Source organism: Acipenser ruthenus, chromosome 2 (assembly GCF_902713425.1).
Source record: "Acipenser ruthenus chromosome 2, fAciRut3.2 maternal haplotype, whole genome shotgun sequence".
Taxonomy (NCBI): Eukaryota; Metazoa; Chordata; class Actinopteri; order Acipenseriformes; family Acipenseridae; genus Acipenser; species Acipenser ruthenus.
Genome location: NC_081190.1, coordinates 7,758,973 through 7,779,774, shown reverse-complemented (window position 1 = coordinate 7,779,774; position 20,802 = coordinate 7,758,973). Strand labels below are relative to the sequence as shown.

The window sequence follows — 20,802 nt, the reverse complement described above, 5'->3', positions numbered from 1 at the left end:
AAAACGTGACGTGAAACAGCTTTCAGAAATCCTTGTACCATGTCTGCCCCATGTTGATTGGGCAGACATGACCCCTGAACCTCCATTTAGGCCTGTGCTGTGACCAGCTTCGTAATGATGTGGCAGCTTACCTTGGAAATGAGGTCCTCTTTGAGTCTGACAGCACACTACACACGCTCTACCTCACAGCTGTCCGGTTCCCGTTCCAGTTCTAGATTGTTATGCACTCTGACTTGTGATTTACAGTCGTTGCCCTGCTAAATCACAGAGAGGGCGTGTCTGGTAGGCAAAGGGTAAAACAGCAGAGGGCATGAGCTGTTTTTTTTATTAAATTATGTCTCAATCCTAAAGTTCTATGTGATGCAAAACTTTTGTCCACAACTGTAACTCTCTGCTATGATTCTAAACCAGTTCCTGAGTCAATTTCAAAATATACACCTGAATAGTCTTTGCAATTAGAGTCTTTCATAGTCATGGATGGTGATGTGTATTTGTCAGGTAAAGCTATATGAAACTTGCATAACACCGATGAAGCCATTAGCCAAAACCTTTTAGTTTCTTCTAACTCTACCTCAGAATGTATGACTGAGTGTATGTGCGTTGATGCTGTGCGGTGTGTCTTGAATGTACAGTATACTCAGTGGGCTGCGGGATCATCAGTTGGGTCATCGTATCCTTAACTACAAGGTACAGCAAGGAGTCAATTAGGCTTTATGTGAAATAAGATCAAAGCGAAAATGTTGTGCACTAGTGGAGTTCTGTAAAGAAATACATGTTTTTCTTGCTTAGAGAAACACTTATTGTGTTTAGATTCTATATAGAACCATTCTTCTATAATGAACAACAGCTGATTCTATACAATGGGTTTCTAATTAGTACCATTTAATTAAATAGAAATCTAATCATGGGTTCCAAATATGAAGTATGGAATTGTGGAACCCGTGGTTCTGTTCAGTAAATAAGGTTTTTTAAAGAACCTAAACAGAACAATGGTTCCAGAGAATGACAGAAGGAAACAATATGGCCGTACTGTATATAAAAAGCTTTTTTTCAAGACTGTATGGCGAATGCACAAAACATAATGAATTCCTGGTTTTAAGGAAACCACACAGCCTGGTTGCATGTGAGTCTTCCTTCTTTGAAGGTAATGTTGAAGCAACACACAAAATGTACAGTCCGAGAGAGGCATCGAATTAGTGTGTCTCTCTGGGGAACAATTCCCAAAACTAAGTGGGCAAATCTGCCGTTTCCTTTCAACTCGCACTTCGTAACATGGATCAGTGTCCGCACCTTTACAGCAGTACAGTTCATTTTATGCAACACTTATAGACACATTAGTCTTAAGCTGTATCTGCTAAAGTAGCCAACCCTTTGGTCCAGGTGACCAGTTACAGATGACCCTTTGTCCATCCTGGAACCCTGAACATTAAGCGACAGTGTGACCTCTTGGTCTTGGTCAGTTTGCGTTTGTGACTCCTCTATTTGGGTATATCCAGCTCTCTGGCTCATCAGTCCAAGCACATCAGGATGTGTATCTCCTTTGTCCAGAGCCATCTGAGTGTCTAATCCCTGTGTCCAGATCAATCTGGGGTATTTAACTCTTCAGTCTGGTCCTGTATGAATGTCTACCACTAAGCATGGAATCAGATGACCAATCAGCATCCCCCTTTTCCCATTAAAACATTCTTTATGGGTTGCTTTGGCTATATTAGCTGTGTAATCTAGTCTGTAAAAATCCCTACCATTTGGATCTGCCAGGGTCTACCTTGTTTTCACGTGTCTAAGTCCTTATTACAGATCCATCAAGAATGTTAACTTCTTTGTATTGCTGCTTCTGGGTGCCTAGCCTTTTTGGTGTTATCCTTGTTCAGATCTAACACTATTCTGAATATCGTGAGGCCCCCACAAACACACACTCAATAATCTTCCAATGTACTGTAATTCTTTCGAGACGCGAACCTACACTGTCCTATAGGTATTAGGTGTGTAACAATGCACTAATGTCACAATACGATCCGTATCACGATATGCAAGTGACAATACAATATCCATCACGATACTAATTTGACACTTACTCTGTATGATTTCTTGACTTTCAGGGTGTGTTATACATTGTGTACAACGACTTGAATGCTATGGATAAAACAAGACGTGCAACTCATTCTGGACTCAGAAGTCAGGGGACCATCTAGAGGTCCAGCCCTGGATCTGGGTAAAGTGTGTGTGTGTGTGTGTGTGTGTGTGTGTGTGTGTGTGTGTGTGTGTGTGTGTGTGTGTGTGTGTGTGTGTGTGTGTGTGTGTGTGTATATACGTACAATTGTAATAAAATGAATCACCATGGAAACAAATACACAGAGTTTAAAAACACATGAGCACAACTGAATGCAAGATGTTTTGTTTTCAGATACTGCTGCTTGTACTGGAAGGCCTGTGCTGAGTCTTTGTCAAAATCTCTCTTTGTAGAAATTATTAACTGTCAGGCTCATTGCATATGTCTGATATGAGGGGTTTTGTTCAGTCCAAATGTTGTTTTTATTCAGTTTCTATGCAACATCTTGAACTAGTCTGTTGAATAACAGTTGTTTCATCCTTTAGATATTTTTTTTTGACTAGACCACCAAAGATGCATCCCAACTTTATTCAAATCAATAAATCTTGTGGTAGATACTATATAATTTAAACCACTAATAAGATATTTTTACCAGCCTATTACTATAATGCTGCGATTAGACCAAAATAATACTATGTGTACATATAAACACTATAATTAGAACTGGGTTTTCAGGCCCCGTTACATGCTGTTATCTACAAATAATATGACTCATTCTTTAAGCAAATGGGAACACCAAGAATGACAAAGGCGAGTGACCTATAATATCCTTTTGTAATTAAACGGTTAAGCAGCAAAAAGGTTTTTTTTTTTTGCTTGCTTTCAATCGTCACACATAAAGAGGTGTTATCCTTTATGTTTTCTACGGAGAAAGAAGAACAAGTTTAAGATAAGGGGGTCACAGCTACGGTGCCTTGAATTACCAGCTGAAGTTTCGTTGAAAGCGCTTTGCAAATTAAAAGCCTTCCATCAACACGTATAATCTCTCAGCTGAATCCATTGAAAGCCCGGGCACTGGGGTTAATTCTCCCATCGCAATGAGTTTGAATCAACTCTAAACTCACATTGAGATGAAAGCCATGGAGCCTCTCGCCAGGCTTTTCCAGCAAAACTCACTGAGATCAGCCAACTAAGGCAGATTATTGCATGTTCATTCGTTGGACCTCCATCAGGACAGGGAAACTGAAAAGAAAAACAATAATTAGGGATAATTGCTTGTGTCCAAACATAAGCATTAAAGCCCCCTTCCCTTTGGTACTATGTGAGGTGGAATGAAAGAGACACCGCCTGTTTTGACAGCTGGACAGGCGAACATAATTCGTGACAGCTGAACTGAAATGTCTTAAACACAAAGAGAGAGGGAAGGTAGGAACATTTTCAGAAAGGGTGAAAAAATGAAGGGCAGATTTAATTCAAATATCCTGAAAAAAAATGTAAATGAAAATGTATAGAGTACCGCGTAGGCTGCATCAAAAGACAAGTCCGGTGAAACATTTAATGAAAGAACTAGGTGAAATGGCGCAATGTGCGAGGTTTGCTCATTGGATTAATTTGCTGCTATGTTGCCCTGGCCTTTCACCTTGAGGTCTTGGGTTCGAAGGTAGCTCAGAACGAGCTAACCAAAATCCTGTCAGCTTGAAGGGTTCAAAGGTCATGAATGAGATGAGCTTTGGGCAGCCACATATTGAAGTTAGGCCTATAGGACCTTTGAAATAAAACAAATAACCACACTCCCTTAAAAAAGTTTTGCCTACTTTGTTAAGCAAAGCATAGTAAAAAAAAATGTGGTAAATGCCTAGCAGACATATGGAGAGAGCATCGTAAACTGCTAGACACTGCAGTATTACTGTGGTAAGCAATGGGCAGGGTCAAGGACTATATACTAGCCTTTTACAAGAAAGTTATGTTGGTGAAACTGAAACATGCACAAAAATTTGTATAAATGATACAGAGCAAACTGAACATCCTAATGGAATCAAAACAATGCATTCAGTATCTCCTGCTTTACATGAATAGCAAAGGTAACAATATCATATTTTAAATTGTGGCTGAAGGGGATATATATATATATATATATATATATATATATATATATATATATATATATATATATATATATATAATTGTTTTCTTGTTCAAATGGAGTTGAGAGGAGCTTTCCTATTGGCTGGCGATAGTCTTGGCAGCGTTTAGTCCGCAAAGCTGGAACAACCAAACGATAATTCCGTTTTGATTGTTTGCATGTGTAATTCACAAACAGCAACGTTTTCATATGGCTCCAGCATGTTTACTTCAAACATCGAATCCACGTGTCCCGTTTTTGTATTGATTCTGAGTTATACAGTGTTCTGTAGCAGAGACAGTTTCTCTACACCAGCCGAGCGCTTGTAGCGGTAACCTTTGATACTGCGTCAGGAACTTATTCAGCAATACCAGCTTTCAGCAGCTGAGCTAAAAATAAATACGTCTGCTGTAAAAAACCTAAATATATACATCAGCTGTCAGTTGCTTTTTATTCTTTTACAAATCAGAAATTTAATTACAGATAATAGTACAACGGCTATTTTAGGCACAAGTTTATTTTTTCACAATTCACAAAATGGCAAACGCAATTAAAAACCGCGTTAGTCTACCCACATTCTAAACACATAGCCTACTTGATCTGTTTCAACAGGAAACGGCATAATAACGTCTTTAAGCAATATTTCAAAGCAGTGCGAAGATACATTTTAAATTTGTTTATTTTATTGTTCTTTGTAAACTATAACTAATAAAATAATTGTAGATAATTTCCGTAATAAGGTGTTAAATAGCAATATATAATAATGTGCAAATAACGGAGTCACTCTTCTTACCTCGTTTCCACGATTACTATTTCCATCCCGTGTCAACATGGTACTTAAACAGCGGAGTAATGGAAACGCCAAGTTGTCCCCGCGAAATATATAAATCTGTGTAGATAACAGAAATGACGCAATATATAGGGCAGCAGTGTGGAGTAATTGTTAGGGCTCTGGACTCTTGACCGGAGGGTCATGGGTTCAATCCCAGGTGGGGGACATTGATGCTGTACCCTTGAACAAGGTACTTTATCTTGATTGCTCCACTAAAAACCCAACTGTATAAATGGGTAATTGTATGTAAAAATAATATGATTTCTTGTAATATTTGTAAGTCGCCCTGGATAAGGGCGTCTGCTAAAATAAAATTAATAATAGGTAAAATGGTAACACGTGGTGTCGAAGACGGGTCAAGATGAATTTGTTGAATCGCTTTTTTTGTTTTGTTTTTTAAGCGATGGTTTTAATATTATATATATATATATATATATATATATATATATATATATATATATATATATATATATATATATATATATATATATATTAAAAACACAATAGGAAAAAAAAATCGTAAAAGACAACGTAAAGCCCGCTATAGAAGATTTACATTATCACTCAGAACAATATTAAGTTATATAAAGTTATCTTGTAAATTCACATTGAGTTTGCACATTGGTTTTATTGTCTTTGGCAATAACGTTGTGTTTAAATTTAATTTAATTGTTGATCTTATTTACAGAAAATTATGAATTAATGAACTATTGAACTTCATGTACAATAAATGAAAATGACCGAAAGCAGAATAAAAATATCAATTAACTATTTACATAGAAGGCAGCAGTCTCACGGGGAGTATTGCCTGATAGCAAACTTTTCTGCCATTATTAAAACAAGCAAATCTACAATTAACCGCTGGTTTTCAGCTGTTGAAAATCTGTAACTTTCCCTCTCTCTGTCTTCCATTTCAATATAAGCCTTGTGAATGGCCGAAATGCTTTTTTTAATGTTATTTTTTTTTTTTTTTTTTTCACAGCACCAGGAAACATTTCTATTCCGGTAGGCTCGTGAGATAGTGTGACACTTTTATGTTCCTAACGGCAGTATTCAGTTGCTTTTGGATGTTATATTCTCAACATTTTAATTTTAAAATCCTCCCACGGAGTTCTTTGCTTGTTTACCTAGGCTACATTTTTTCCGTTTCGTTACACATTCTCACACACCACCCCGGCTCTGGGCAGCTGCAGGGCCGTGCCAGTATCAGGTACGAAAGGATGCTGGCTCGGCACGGAACTGGCACGCTAGGGCATGGTATGGGTTTTTACAAATGTTTATTTATTTATTTATTTATTTATTTTTACAAAGGTATTAATGTCAATGTGGGACAAGATTTGAGAAAATGTCCCCATAAAGATAGTAGTCTAACTCCTGAAAAAAAGACGTTGTGGGGACGTCCCCACTTTGTAAAACACCTTTTAAGAACGAAATGCCTTTAAAAAAAATTGCTAAAATATTTAGTCGAATTTCACGTGTGTGGAGTTTTGTCGTGTGTGTGCGCGTGCGTATGGATGCAGTATTTGTATGTGTACATTGTAATTAAAATCATGTTGAACATTGTTTTGTTTTACATCTCTGTCTGAACAAAGACTGTTCAATGTACACACACAGCTGTGGTTGAGAATACTTTTGTTCACTAACTGATGCCATGATCCTCTTCTTCGTCTGTCACTCGCCAGAGCACATAGACCAATCAGAAGCTGCTTTCTGGCCACCTGACACTGCAGCCTTTAATTTCTTGGAGCATTTCTGTATGGTATGGAGCACCAGATAACAGTCGGGCCACTTATTTTTTTTCTTCGAACGTCTGTAGCAACCTATTGCAAATAAAGCCATTTCTCGTGTGCAAAGCCCACAAACACGGTCCAAACGTTCTTGAAAAAAACGTAAAATGTTCTTATTTCAAGTTGTCTATGTGTTCCATAACCCTTATGAAAGAGTATAGTTCTATATGACCATGTGGTTTCTTGAGCCTTGCTCTGCATTATTGTTTGTGTTTAGGTTCTATAGAACCTTCTTATATGCTGACCACAAGGCTGTATGTTCTGTACAACGAGTTCTAAATAGAACCATTTGATCCAACAGAACCCTATTAGGGGTGCTAAATATAAAGCACTGCATTATGAAACCGTTTTGGTTTCAGTGTTAACCCATTCCAAGAACGGTTCCAAACAGAGCAAGGGTTCCAGAGAAAGACAAAAGGAGCCATGGTTTTAGATCAACGCACAAGATACCTTTTTATCTAAGAGTCTGGAATGTAGATTGCCTGATTAACCCACTTTTCAGCCTCATTCAAACTCTGATAAGTCTGTGCAGTTTACGGCCAACCAAATTACAGCCAACTTCTCTTGGCTTAAAGTTGGCACAGTCGTCCACCTGACAAATCACAAGGTTTAACTCTCCTGCCTAACTATGCTTCGTAATATGCCTTATTTCATTAGTTAATGAAGTGGCCTCTAGTGCTGCAGCGATTCATTGTTTAAACGACCCCTTACCTGTGCTAGATGTGGCTCACAGTACTGCTGCTTTAATTCCGCTGGCAGGAATGAGCAATAAAATATATTATTATTATTATTATTATTATTATTATTATTATTATTATTATTATTATTATTATTTATTTCTTAGCAGACGCCCTTATCCAAGGCGACTTACAATCGTAAGCAAATACGATTAAAAGCAATGCAACAGCGCTTTAATCGTATGAGCAAACTCTTTTTTGAACAGACATCGACTAAGAATTGAATACCATCATAAAAAACCCAATAGCTAATGAAAAATGTATGCGCCGAGATACACGCCACTCCCCTCGAGCGTTCAACTGAAATGCCCTTGCAAGTGAGTATTGAGATCCAGTGGTTTTACACTATCACCTCAACATGAACGCTGCAACAATAACTGCTGAATCATCTTCTACAGCTACACTGATAACAAAACAAAAACCCAACACGCTTTTTTTTTCTTGTACTCATCTGGTATCTCCGAAAGTTTGGTTAACATCTGCCATCCATTTCATTTGTTCGAGTGTAGATCGGACAAGGATGATGCAGAATTAAGTGATTGTGTTTGAATGTTTAATGTAGTTTTAAAATCACTGAAGGCAGATAAACCAAGGTGTCGAAACGTATCAGTATTACAATTGTTACAAGGCTGCTAGAGAGCCTAACCTATTTAATCAAAATTGATTTAAATGTAATATGACCATTTTATTTTAAGGGATTTATGCTACAAACGAGCAGACCACACACTCACTATTTCAGAAAAATAAATAGTTTTTTTATTTTATTTTTATTTTTACACAACATTAAGGAAACTTGCATTTAAACAGATTTTAGCAAGGACCTCCTCAGTAAGACTACATTTCAAAATTCTCGTGAGAATTCTGGTTAATCACATTACGAAATTGTCCATAGCTCTTTCGCTGAGTTGTTTAAGGATTTAAAAGCATTGAGAAAGAGTGCGCAAACGCCACAACGATAAAATAATGAGCTTGCAGGCCACCCGCATTTCATAGAGCAATAAAATTAATGAAAATCATATTGTGCTGTGGTTAAAAAACAAAGACACGGGCACCAATTATATAAGAGTATTTAAAACTGCTTTCTAACCCTCTGCTAAATCGGAATTCACACTTGTCGACTGCAGTTTCTTAGTGGAACCAGATTTGATTTAATATGTCCTACTTTTTTTATATTCATATTTTCTAAACTATTGGCTGCAAAACAAGATTAGCTCTCCCTTGTATAAATATAAGCATATGCATCACTGGCCATGTTTCCATTACATCAATCTGTAAGTGTGAATAAACTGCGGAATAAAATGTATTCCGAGTGTTCTCGACATATCGACCTGTCCATGCATTTGACCCAAACCTAGGAGGCTATGTGGTCCAGAGGTTAAAGAAAAGGGTTTGTAACCAGGAGGTTCCGGTTCAAATCCCCCCTCAGTCACTGGCTCATTGTGTGACCCTGAGCAAGTCACTTAACCTCCTTGTGCTCCGTCTTTCGGGTGAGACGTAATTGTAAGTGCAGCTGGTGCATAGTTCACACACCCTAGTCTCGGTAAATCGCCTTGGATAAAGGCGTCTGCTAAATAAACACATAATAATAATAATAATAATAATAATAATAATAATAATAATAATAATAATAATAATAATAATAACCTAGATTCGCACTTAGCTGATGCAAACGTATAAAAAACTGTTTCCATCAGGGTTATGAAAATCCTGTATCTTATATAATACCTCTATAGAGACGGCTATTTGACCTCTGGTTCATTAGACTACTTAATCTAGACAGCAGTTCACATCACATTTGTGGTACGTTTGATTGCTGGAGTTTATGTGAACTTAAAAAATTGTGATAAAAACACTGTCATTGAAATCCATATAAATAGCCAAACTAAAAAAAGAGCGACGTCGTATGCGGATTCAGATCGTGAAATGTGGTGCTTAATTAGTAAAACACCCCTCAATTGAATCAATAGACTACAGAAAGAAGTAACACCACAACACTGACATTGTTTCCAATAAACCAGACCTCTCTCAACCGATTCAATACAAAAAAGTGACTCGTCTGAAAATCTGAAACTACCTTTCTGGCATTCAATTTTATATTACCGCCTTGATTGGAGATTATCTCGTCTGATTAATCCCGCAGCTGTAATACAAGTATTTTTTTCCATTCAGACAAATACAGGCAAATTTCGTTTCAAGGTATTCATTGATACCAGTGAATCATTAAGCTGCCATGCACCATCATCATGCCTTATAGAAAACGTCTTATTAGCCTATCATTTACCACGTTCTCATGAGACTATGAATCCATGTTCTTGCAAAGAATTCCTTAATGTCACTAACTCCAATTTAGCAAGTCGCTTCGCATACATATAGGAACAGTTCATTTATTAAAAGTAGTTACTGGCTTTGTTTTATACGCTACCGTTAAAATTGATTTATTAATTCCCGAAAATGTATTCTGCCTTTGTATTTGCACTTGCTTAATTATATATATATATATATATATATATATATATATATATATATATATATATATATATATATGACAAAGGAGAACACACTATTTGATATTATTAAATGAATACTATTTTTGTTAACTCAAACTGTATTGCTCAAATAGTCTTGTCTGAAACAAACACTACTGTGATCATTTTAACACATTTTGAGTCTATCTATTTATTTATTTTACTAAATTACAAGAATATATGGATTTCTATATGTGAAATGTATGCTGTGTTTCCAATAACCTCGTCATTCTGTGGTAATTAGATAACTTACTGTATGGTTTAATTAAGTTTTTCAATTGTAAAGAACATACTGTTATTAGATTATATAAACCAACCGGATGAGTCATGTTTATTTTAACCAAACTTATTTTGCATCTGTACCATGTTTATGTTGTTGGCTGTAAATGGACTGTACCCATATGTAATGCTGGAGCCGACAATATCTCATTTTGATGCTTTAAATATAATTTATGGGGTCACTAATTCAAAACAGTCTTGTTCCGCTGCACTATCGCTGCCAGACGCACATAAAGTGTGATGATGTAAGATTTGTCTCAATCACAACTGGCTCGAGACTGCTTCCCGTTCTCCTAAAATTATTCACAGGTATCAATTCTATACTAGGTAATCGGTGTTTACAGTTTATATTAAACTAGCATGATTGTTCAGTGTATATGTGGTATTCAGGTAAATGTTCTTAGATGCTCTTGAAGACACTTGATAACGAAAGGACTCCAAGCTGAATGAATACAATTCTCTCAGCAGCATATTCTAACACCTGGTACGTACCCTTCGTTTGCTTTAAATATTGTCACGCCGTACAGATTGTAGCTAATATTTGACGTCTAAGAATGTTTGTTACGCAATTAGGGGGTTTAGTAACCTATGAAGAAAAACAACGAGCATACACTACCGAGCTAGTCCATTTGCATTCGTTAAGTGGTATTATTTAAAAATGAATGACGTGACCCCGCTCAATTCAATCGTTTCAACGAAGCAATGTCAAGGAAATAGCGGGTTACTGACCTGAAATGTTTTCCAACCTGTCCGACCTTCTTATAAAAGCTGTGTTTGAAGTTACTGAAAAGTGAAACTTAATTGTGCGTGCTTATCGTTTAAGACTCTAAAACAAAACACACACAAATGTAAGTTATAATTATTGAATATGAAAAAAAAAATCACCACCACCATGTGTGTTACAGGTAGAACAACACAATGACAATAAAACACTAAATGGGCTACATTTACACGGTGCGAATTTACAAAAAAATAAAAAAGTACATGCATAAATAAATAAAAAATAAACACATAAATCAATAAATAAATACACAAAACATTGCTTCAAATAAATGTGATTGATTAATTAATTATTTGTTGATGAAGGAGCGCCTATACACCTTATGTTGTTACTTGTTAGTTCTTTATGCATAGCTGCAAACTACTGGGTAAATGCATTGTGAATACCGGTAAGAACGTTAGTCAGAGATTTCGCACAGTGTATTTTAATTATGCAAACACATTCCGCGTTGGTTTTATTTTTAGAGTGTGTTGTGGGTCACTTGTCTTTAGCTATGGGTAATTTGCAAGTATTTTCTATGTTACAAAAATTTACAATAAACTGCAAGTAAAAACAAAATATATATGTGGGTTTATTTGACGACACCTATCTTACTCTGTGTCTGTGAAAACATCAAACAAAACCCAGCTGATAAGTGAACCACTTTTTATCACTTATTAGGCTACCAAAAATAGCCTGCTATTCAAAGCACAAAATAGTTTGTATTTATTTATTTATTTATTTATTTATATAAATATTCATTGCTGAGCGGTGATAATATCATTGGATGAGTCATTAAGCTACTGCTATTAGTTATGCTTTATAAATAACAATATTAGTCCGTTGGACTCCAACGTTAAGAACCGTTTTTCAGGTGATTGTGTGTGTTCACATGTTACCACCAGGGTTCCGAAACCTCGCATTTATCTTACAGACACATCTTTCACATCACTAAGAAATTAACACGCAGGACATTTGAGGTAGCGCTTTACATGTTTTCTCTGTTTCGCGAAATGAAATGAGTAACCGACCTGTATCGATATTATTCGTATGTATGTTATATATTGTGTCGGCCGGAGGGTCGAATGAATGCTTTCAACCCTATTTCTACAGGCTATGTATAACTGGAGACGTGCAATAGATATTCTTGGCGAAGTGTCTGGGATAATTACAATATGGGTTTTCCAAGGAAGGAAGGAAATGAATACATTCAAAATAGGCCTACTGTATTTTATTTAACCACAACATGAGTGATAGATAGATAGATAGATAGATAGATAGATAGATAGATAGATAGATAGATAGATAGATAGATAGAACTGTTTTCCCCAAGAAATTACTGGTTCGTATGTGACATTTATTTTATCATTTGCCCCAAAATATTCTTCAACATTTAAAATTAAAAAAATAGTAACTTTACATCATGAAATAACATTATGACCACTGTGATATCATTTTTTTTCTTAAAATAACAATGGCGTTTGGTACGAGTTGTTAAATTGAAAACGTAATAACACTGTACAAATATTCTGAAATGAGTATGTTCAAGGGGAGAACACAACATGTATCAAGAGTTCGTGTTGTCCCTAATATTCAGACATTTCATGCAAACTGTGTGCTTTCCTTTTAAGTTGAAACTTGGAATTTCTCCACAGAGAATAAAACAATTTGTTTTATAGTTTAACATAAGCCACCCTTTTAGTTAGGCTTACGCTGGTAAAGCAAAGTCCGGCTCACTGATTTAATTCAGCCTTTCTGCCCCCATGTGGTCCTCCAGACATATGCGTTCAGTTGTACACTCTGCTAACAATGGTTATACGAGCTCATGTGACACGTTCATACAGGCTTTTGGTCTGTTTGTGTTTTGCTTGATCTCCATGTGACACGTTCATACAGGCTTTTGGTCTGTTTGTGTTTTGCTTTCTCTCCATTACGAACAGACGATTGAGCTAGTTTGACCAGACTTTGATGCAAACAACTTGCATCTGTTCTCTACCAATCCCCATAGCTATCGTGTTTTAAGAGCAGATAAAAATACGACAAGGGGGCTTGACCTCGTGGCCAGGGTCAGATGTAACGGGGGTAGGGTCAGATGTAACACTCTGTGAAGAATAATTCAATAACACAACGCATTTCATTTAAGTCAAGAATTAAACATTTTTTTATTGAATAAGATCAATCTTCACATGAAACAAATATAGTTGTTTTTATTTAACTCAAAAACTGAACATCTTCATTGAAAAATAAAAATGCTCACATAAGGCAATTATTAAAAAAAAACTATTTTCTAAACTTTTTAACATCCATAAAATGATAGGTCTTTTCAAGCAAGAATATGTCACTGAGTCACTATATATATATATATATATATATATATATATATATATATATATATATATATATATATATATATATATATATATTCCTTCAGTGCAAGCTTCATGTGCCCAAATATAGTTTAGCTAATGTTGTATAGGGTCAATTGCAACACGTGTTACAACTGCACCAACCCACGGAGGATACTGCGTGAAAAAGACCAATATAAAAAAGGAATGCATTTTGTCACCATTAAATTAATTTGATAAAGCACACAAACGTAGTTTATCCATCGCAAGTGGTGATTAAGAATCAAACCGAAATTAAATACATTTGCATGCTTTGTAATGTTAAAATCTGGAATAAGATGTATGTTTAATTTTTAGGCATTTGGTTTTACACTATAATCTATTCCATCCTATTCCAGTGGCTCTATTGTTACTCAAATCAGAAAACAAATTGTTTTATTGTGTCACATGTTAACGTTTAATACTTCTTTAAATATTAAATTAGACTTATTATATAACTCTTTATTAGTCTATGTAACACAATGCTGCGTTATGCAGTTCCAAACGTGTACATCACGTTTTGCTTGTGTTGTGTGGTTCATGTATTTTCACACATACCACATGTACAATGCGGGTAGGATTTGCTCGCCTACCTGTGTCGTATTAAAAAAAACATGACACCAATTACGATTCGACTGGAATAAAGGAACAGGTGCTAATGGATGGCAATAGCAAGTGATAACTGGTAGAAAGAACTACCGTATTTGATCTTACGATCTCGCAATAAAGTAAGGAGTTCCTGCTCCACACAATGTCTGCACCAAGATACTACATCCTGTAATTCTGTTAATTGTTAAAGCATCTTTAACAAAATATGTCCAAACCAAAAAAAGGTTCAGAATAATTATAACAAAAATATTTCAGATAATTATGTCAACTTAATTGTATAACCCTTTAAAAAGGTTGCTATTCTGTTAGAATGTACATCCTGGTCTGTGAAACCATGTAATGCTATTTTCACAGACCAGGATTAGCATTAATCGTGGACCGCTACCCAGGGTAACATTAGATTAATGCCAGTCGGGATTTGTTGAAACGCAGCCGTTAAAAAATATGGGCAATCGAAAGACAGAAATGAAACTCGTTCTTATGTGTTAAACGAAAATGACATGACAGACATTTAAAATCACAAGACAAAGTCGAAAAGCTCCATAAACTTGACTTTATTCGTCACTGCTATATAAAGACAACGGAGCGTAAAGTTCAGCTCCGTGTCTTTTAGAGAATAGCGCACCATCTAATTGGGACCACATGCTACGTTACTTGTTAACTTGTGTGGTTTTATATGTAACTTCTTATTTGTTTTTGTCATTTGGAATACGTTCATGATTTGCACTCCAGGGTCAGTTTAATAAGTTTCAAAAAAGCATTTCGTTCCCTTTGAGATTTATAATAATGGCTTTTGCATTCTATTATTTGTGACGTTTATTTATTGTATTATGATATAATATTACTATCATTATGACTGTGGTACTTTAAGACATTAAGGTCTGGCGACATAATTAACACCATGACGTGGGGCTGTCAATCTTCATTGAGATTACACAACGGACCTAAAGGCAGCCAGGTACAGTACAACGTCAATATTGTAAAATAAGTAGACTTATTGTTTAAAAATAATTCTTAAAGTGAAATACAAAACTACATCACAACATTGCCCGCAGAAATATTATCTTTAACTATGTGGTACTGTCAGATAACAAGGAAAGGGAGAATATTTCTTCATAAGGTGGAGGCGCGAGGTTTTCATGTGGCTGGTCTCCTGCGATTCTCTCATCCGGCTCCTCTTGAGTCTCATCAGCCCTGTAGAGGATTTAACAGCATTATGAGAAAGGCTGCTGTTCAGCCATGAATCCCACAAGATTGTTAAGACAAGGGTGCTAAATAAACCACTGACAGAAACTGAGAACGACATAAGAAGATTTTCATTTGCATATAATAATATACATATTTTAAAGACATGGAAAGTAGGTTCTTAAGTTGGTCTCCATTGAGTCGATTTATAAGATAAAATGAAATATGAACAAAATACTAACCTACAAAATACGGACCACAGGAGAAGACGAGAGAAAAATATGCATCTCGTGGCTAAGAGATAATAGCTCGTGCGTACGACTTAATGTCTCGTGGCCACGACCAGTAGAGGCCGGTGCCCCCCCAAATTTGGGGAGGCATAAAATATTGGCAGCGGGTCCGACTTTTTTCGCTATTACATTTGAAAAGATGCTATTCAATACAAATGCTGCAATTTACATAAACACTTCTGTTTGTTTGCTATACACCAACAAAGCAAAGCGCTAATAACTGAATATGCAATCGTGAAATGGTCTGTGGTGTTTGCTTTAGATGCCACTTTTTAATATGACGTAAATCTGTAACAGTAAACAACAAATGGAAAACTTAACATCATTCATGTGTCTCTGCAATAATATTGTCAAGTTATTATTATTATTATTTAGTAAGTTTAGCGGGAACAACAACTTTTCACTGGTCGTATTCAGTAGTCTAGTTATCTAATTTGTGTGTGTGTGTGTATATATATATATATATATATATATATATATATATATATATATACACACACACACACACACACACACACACACACACACACACACATATCTCTCTCTCTCTCTCTCTATATATATATATATATATATTTGTAGTCAAAAGTGTACATACCCCAATTTTCTAGAAATTTCTCGTAAACAAATTATAGAAAAAATGAGGGGAAAAAATTAAAAGAAATAGAATCTATAATTATTTATTTCAGCTTTTTAGTTTTTTTTGCAAAACTCAAAAAATGCTTATTTAAAAAGCATTCATACCTTGACAAGGAAAATGAAAATAGCAGCTAGTTGAGGCACCTTTAAAATAATAACCTCTTTTAAACGATTAGGATGTTTGTCAATTAGCTTTTGGCATGATTCTTTAGAGATTTTGACCATTCTACAACGCAAAATTGTTCCAGTTCATTCAAATTCTGAGGACTTTTCTTGTGCATAGCCTTCTTCAACTCATACCAAAGATTCTCAATCGGATTTCGATTGGGACTTTCACTAGGCAATTCTAGAACCTTGATTTTATTCTTCTTTAACCATTCTGATGTAGATTTTGATGTGTGCTTTGGATCGTCGTTGTGTTGGAACGTCCAGTTGTGCTTTAAAGTTTTGTGGCGGAGGGTTTCAGATGATTGGAATCCATTTTACCATGTATTGGAACTAAATTTCCTATGCAGTTAGAGGAAAAACAGCCCCATAGAAGGATATTACCACCTCCATGCTTGACAGTAGGTATGGTGTTCTTCTCTTTGTACGCCTCACCAGACTTTCTCCAAATGTAACGACTGTCAGTGTGACCAAATAGCTCAATTTTTGTTTCATCACTCCACAAAACCTTTGACCTTGTGATGTTTTCCTAAGAGTGGCTTGATCCTTAGCCTGTGACCATTGATACCTTCACCATGCAATACTCAACATATGGTTGAAATGGAAACCTCCCACTTGCAGTCGATTTACTTTGAATATCTTTGGCAGTCAATCTCAGATTGTTATTAATCTTCCTCACAATTTTTCTACTTGTTCTTGGTGAAAGAACCTTCTTTCTTCCATACCAAGGGAGTGTTGTGACAGTACCATCTTGTACTTCTTGATAATAGAAACAATAGTTGAAATTGGGATACTCAAATGCTTGGAAATCTTCTTGTATCTTTCTCCAGCTTTATGACAATAAATAGCTCTTTACTTTTTCCCCATATTGACTTATTGGTAATGACAGCAATCATCCTTTGTTTAACCCTTTTATATCCTCTAAAAATGTTCACTTACAATCCAGCATTTTCTAGACTTTTCTAGAATTAGGTTCTGCATTATCATATTCAAATTCCAAGCACCTTGTAAACAATGCTATCATAGCATCAAAGGGTATGAATACTTTTAAATTAGCATTTTTTGAGTAAAAAAAAGGAAGTGTAGACATCTATTTCTTGTAACTTTTTCCTCATCCACAAAAGCAAAACATTTTTCCTAAATTTTTTTGTTTGAGAAATTTCTAGGAATTATACATTTCCACTGGGGTATTTAAACTTTTGACTACAACTATTATATATATATATATATTACACACACACTACCCGTCAAAAGTTTTAGAAAACCCAAATTTTTCCAGTTTTTATTGAAATTTAAGCAATTCAAGTCCAGTGAATAACCTGAAATGGTACAAAGGTAAGCGGTAAACTGCCAGAGGTTAAAAAAAAAGGTTTAGGTTACCAAAAACTGAAAAATAATGTACATTTCAGAGTTATACAAAAAGGCCTTTTTCAGGGAACAAGTAATGGGTTAACAATTTACAGCTGTTCTGCAGCAATGGAAGTAAATTAAGCCTTGAAAGTTGATGCTAACAATTCCTACAGGTGTCCCAACTTTTGTTGATTACTTACAAACCCTCTGTCTGTATAAAAGCAGTGTTGGAACAGACTGTGTTACTACACCTTCTTAAGCATTATTTGGACAGTATTGTACTGCAGGAAGTAGTATATTGCTCTCATAATGGCGAGAAAAAGGCAATTAACAAAGGAAGACAGACAGACCATTATAACCCTTATAAGTGTAGGTCTTTCCTTCAGAGAAATTGCAAAGAAAGCCAAGGTGTCAGTGAGTACAGTTTCCTACACCATCAAAAGGCACTTGGAAACTGGAGGAAACTCTGACAGGAAGAGGTCTGGCAGACCCAAAGCCACAACAGAATCAGAAGACAAGTTTCTGAGAGTCAACAGCTTGCGTGATAGGTGGCTCACAGGACAACAGCTTCAAGCACAGCTTAACACTGGTCGAAGTAAGCAAGTCTCAGTTTCAACTGTGAAGAGAAGACTTCGAGCTGCAGGTTTGACAGGTCGAGTGGCAGTAAGAAAGCCATTGCTAAGATGGCAAAATAAGAAAAAGAGGCTTGCCTGGGCCATGAAGCACCGCCAGTGGACTACTGAAGACTGGAAGAAGGTCTTATGGACCGATGAATCAAAATTTGAACTCTTCGGTTCATCACGCAGGGTTTTTGTACGCCGTCGAGTAGGCGAAAGGATGGTTCCTCGGTGTGTGACACCAACTGTCAAACATGGAGGAGGAAGCGTAATGGTCTGGGGCTCTTTTGCTGGATCCAGAGTCGGCGACTTGCACAGAGTGAGTGGCACCCTGAACCAAAACTGCTACCACAGCATTTTGCAGCACCATGCAATACCCTCTGGTATACACCTAGTTGGTCAGGGGTTCATCCTACAGCAAGATAATGACCCAAAACATACCTCCAGGCTATGTCAGAACTACCTTAGAAGAAAAGAACAAGACGGTAGGCTTCAAATCATGGAATGGCCAACACAGTCTCCAGACTTAAACCCCATCGAGCTGGTTTGAGATTAACTGGACAGAAGGGTGAAAGCAAAGCAACCTACAAGTGCAACACATTTGTGGGAACTTCTGCAACAGTGTTGGGAAGAACTTTCCGAACAATATTTGATTTCCATTGTAGAAAGAATGCCACGAGTGTGTTCGGCTGTTATATCTGCAAAAGGTGACTACTTTGATGAGTCAAAAATTTAGATTAAATTTTGTTAAACAAAACGATTCCATGATTTCTTTTTTATCTCCAATTGTTTATTTGTTCTATGCTTTAATTTCAGAGTACATTGAGACATTAAACTGCGTAAATTTCAATAAAAACTGGAAAAATGGAGGTGTTCTAAAACTTTTGACCGGTAGTGTATATATACACACACACACACACACACACACACAAACATGTATCGCCTATATAAAATAACTAAATAAAGAGAGTTCCGAATTTTTTGAAGTACATATGACAAACGGGCAATTCATTTTTGATTGTGGAGTGATAGACAGTACCTGCAATCATCGCTGTTTGATCTCTGGTAAGGGGGGCAATGTTCTTCACCAACAAAGGACGGATTATCCAGGGGGAATATTGTGAAGTATTGTGGGGGGCATATCGTGGTTCCTGGTGCCCCGCTCTGTGGGGTATTGCTCTGAGACCTATTTGCAGAAGGCGCTGAAGCCGTGGTCATGACAATGCCATCCTGTGCCGGGGAGCCATGTGGAGGGGGAATGTACTGGACCACAGTGGCTCCATGGAACGTTATGGGTTGATTAATGCCAGTAAAAACAAAGGACTGACCACAGGGCGGCTGCTCCCCCTCTGTCACCCTGTCATCAGCCTGCTTGCATGTCTTGCATGTGAGCATCCTGAACTTGCAGACAGCGATCAAGACAAACGTGACTCCGACAGACAGGAGGATGGGTCCGAGTAGCTGAGTCCATTCGAAGTACGTGCTTCCGTCGTATTTGATCCATCCCATAACCGTAAAGGTTATTCCAACCAAGCCCAAGAAGACCCCAGAAAACAACAAGGTAGCTCCAGCTTTGTCACCATCGGACACTTCAATATCAGAGCTGCTGGGCAGGTAAGGAGTCACGGAGAAGACATTCACGGATACATCTTCTGTATTGTTATTACCGTTACTGGTGTTGATGTTAGTAATAGTACGATTAGTGTCATTGCGTGACTGATCCATCTGCCGGACACATCTGCTGACTACCTTCTTTAAACTCTTGTGTGAGCGACATACTTACATCAAGCTGCATAAATAACCTTGTTGCGCTGTAAATGTTTAACATAACACTTGCATTTTAGGTAATACATTAATCAAAACACGAGGATGGCCTGGTGAATTGAACTCCACTTTACAGGAGTTTGTTCTTCCTTAGTTCCAGAGACTAGCCAGCCGTTAAATCCTGTAGCAACTAACAAGTTTATCTCCAGAGTTACCAGGCAAGTCAGTAACAATTCACAAACACAAAAACAACTGCAGGCAAAAAAGTTAAAACAACATCAAAAAGAAATATTATTGGTAGTAGATTTTCTGAAAACCCAATACCTGCCCAAAAAACTTGGAGGGCTGGTTTCACAGAGTAGCACTAATCTTGCACTACCTAATGTTATTTTAGGTAATATAGTCCAAGGTTTGCTATGGGTCTGTGAAACCATGGAAAACTGCTCCTCAAACTATGGGGTAACATTTTAGTTTTAACATTTGTTAACAATAAGTCATTCCTCATCTAAAATGTGTTATTATGTGCTTTATAAACATAATTAAAGTGCTACAATAATACAGTGCTATAAACTGGGGAATATAACTAAGAAACCTTGTGCTCAAGGATGTATTGTAATAAACTTCTGTCCATTGTCAACAGGTTATAACACCTTTAATAACAAAATGGATCTGACATGAGACCCAATAAGTTATCAGAAGAAACGAAT

The 20,802-nt window shown here is 36.5% G+C and overlaps 1 protein-coding gene across 1 annotated transcript; it reads right to left on the bottom strand.

Annotated features, from left to right (window-relative positions):
• Positions 1 to 13,523: 13,523 nt before the first annotated feature.
• Positions 13,524 to 20,506, bottom strand: LOC117973331 (transmembrane protein 174-like). Its single transcript, XM_034925376.2, has 2 exons — positions 19,371 to 20,506; positions 13,524 to 15,279 (listed from the first exon to the last, which is right to left on the bottom strand). The coding sequence occupies exons 1-2, from the start codon at positions 20,054 to 20,056 to the stop codon at positions 15,156 to 15,158; spliced, it is 810 nt and encodes a 269-aa protein (XP_034781267.2). The 5' UTR covers positions 20,057 to 20,506; the 3' UTR covers positions 13,524 to 15,155.
• Positions 20,507 to 20,802: the final 296 nt, after the last annotated feature.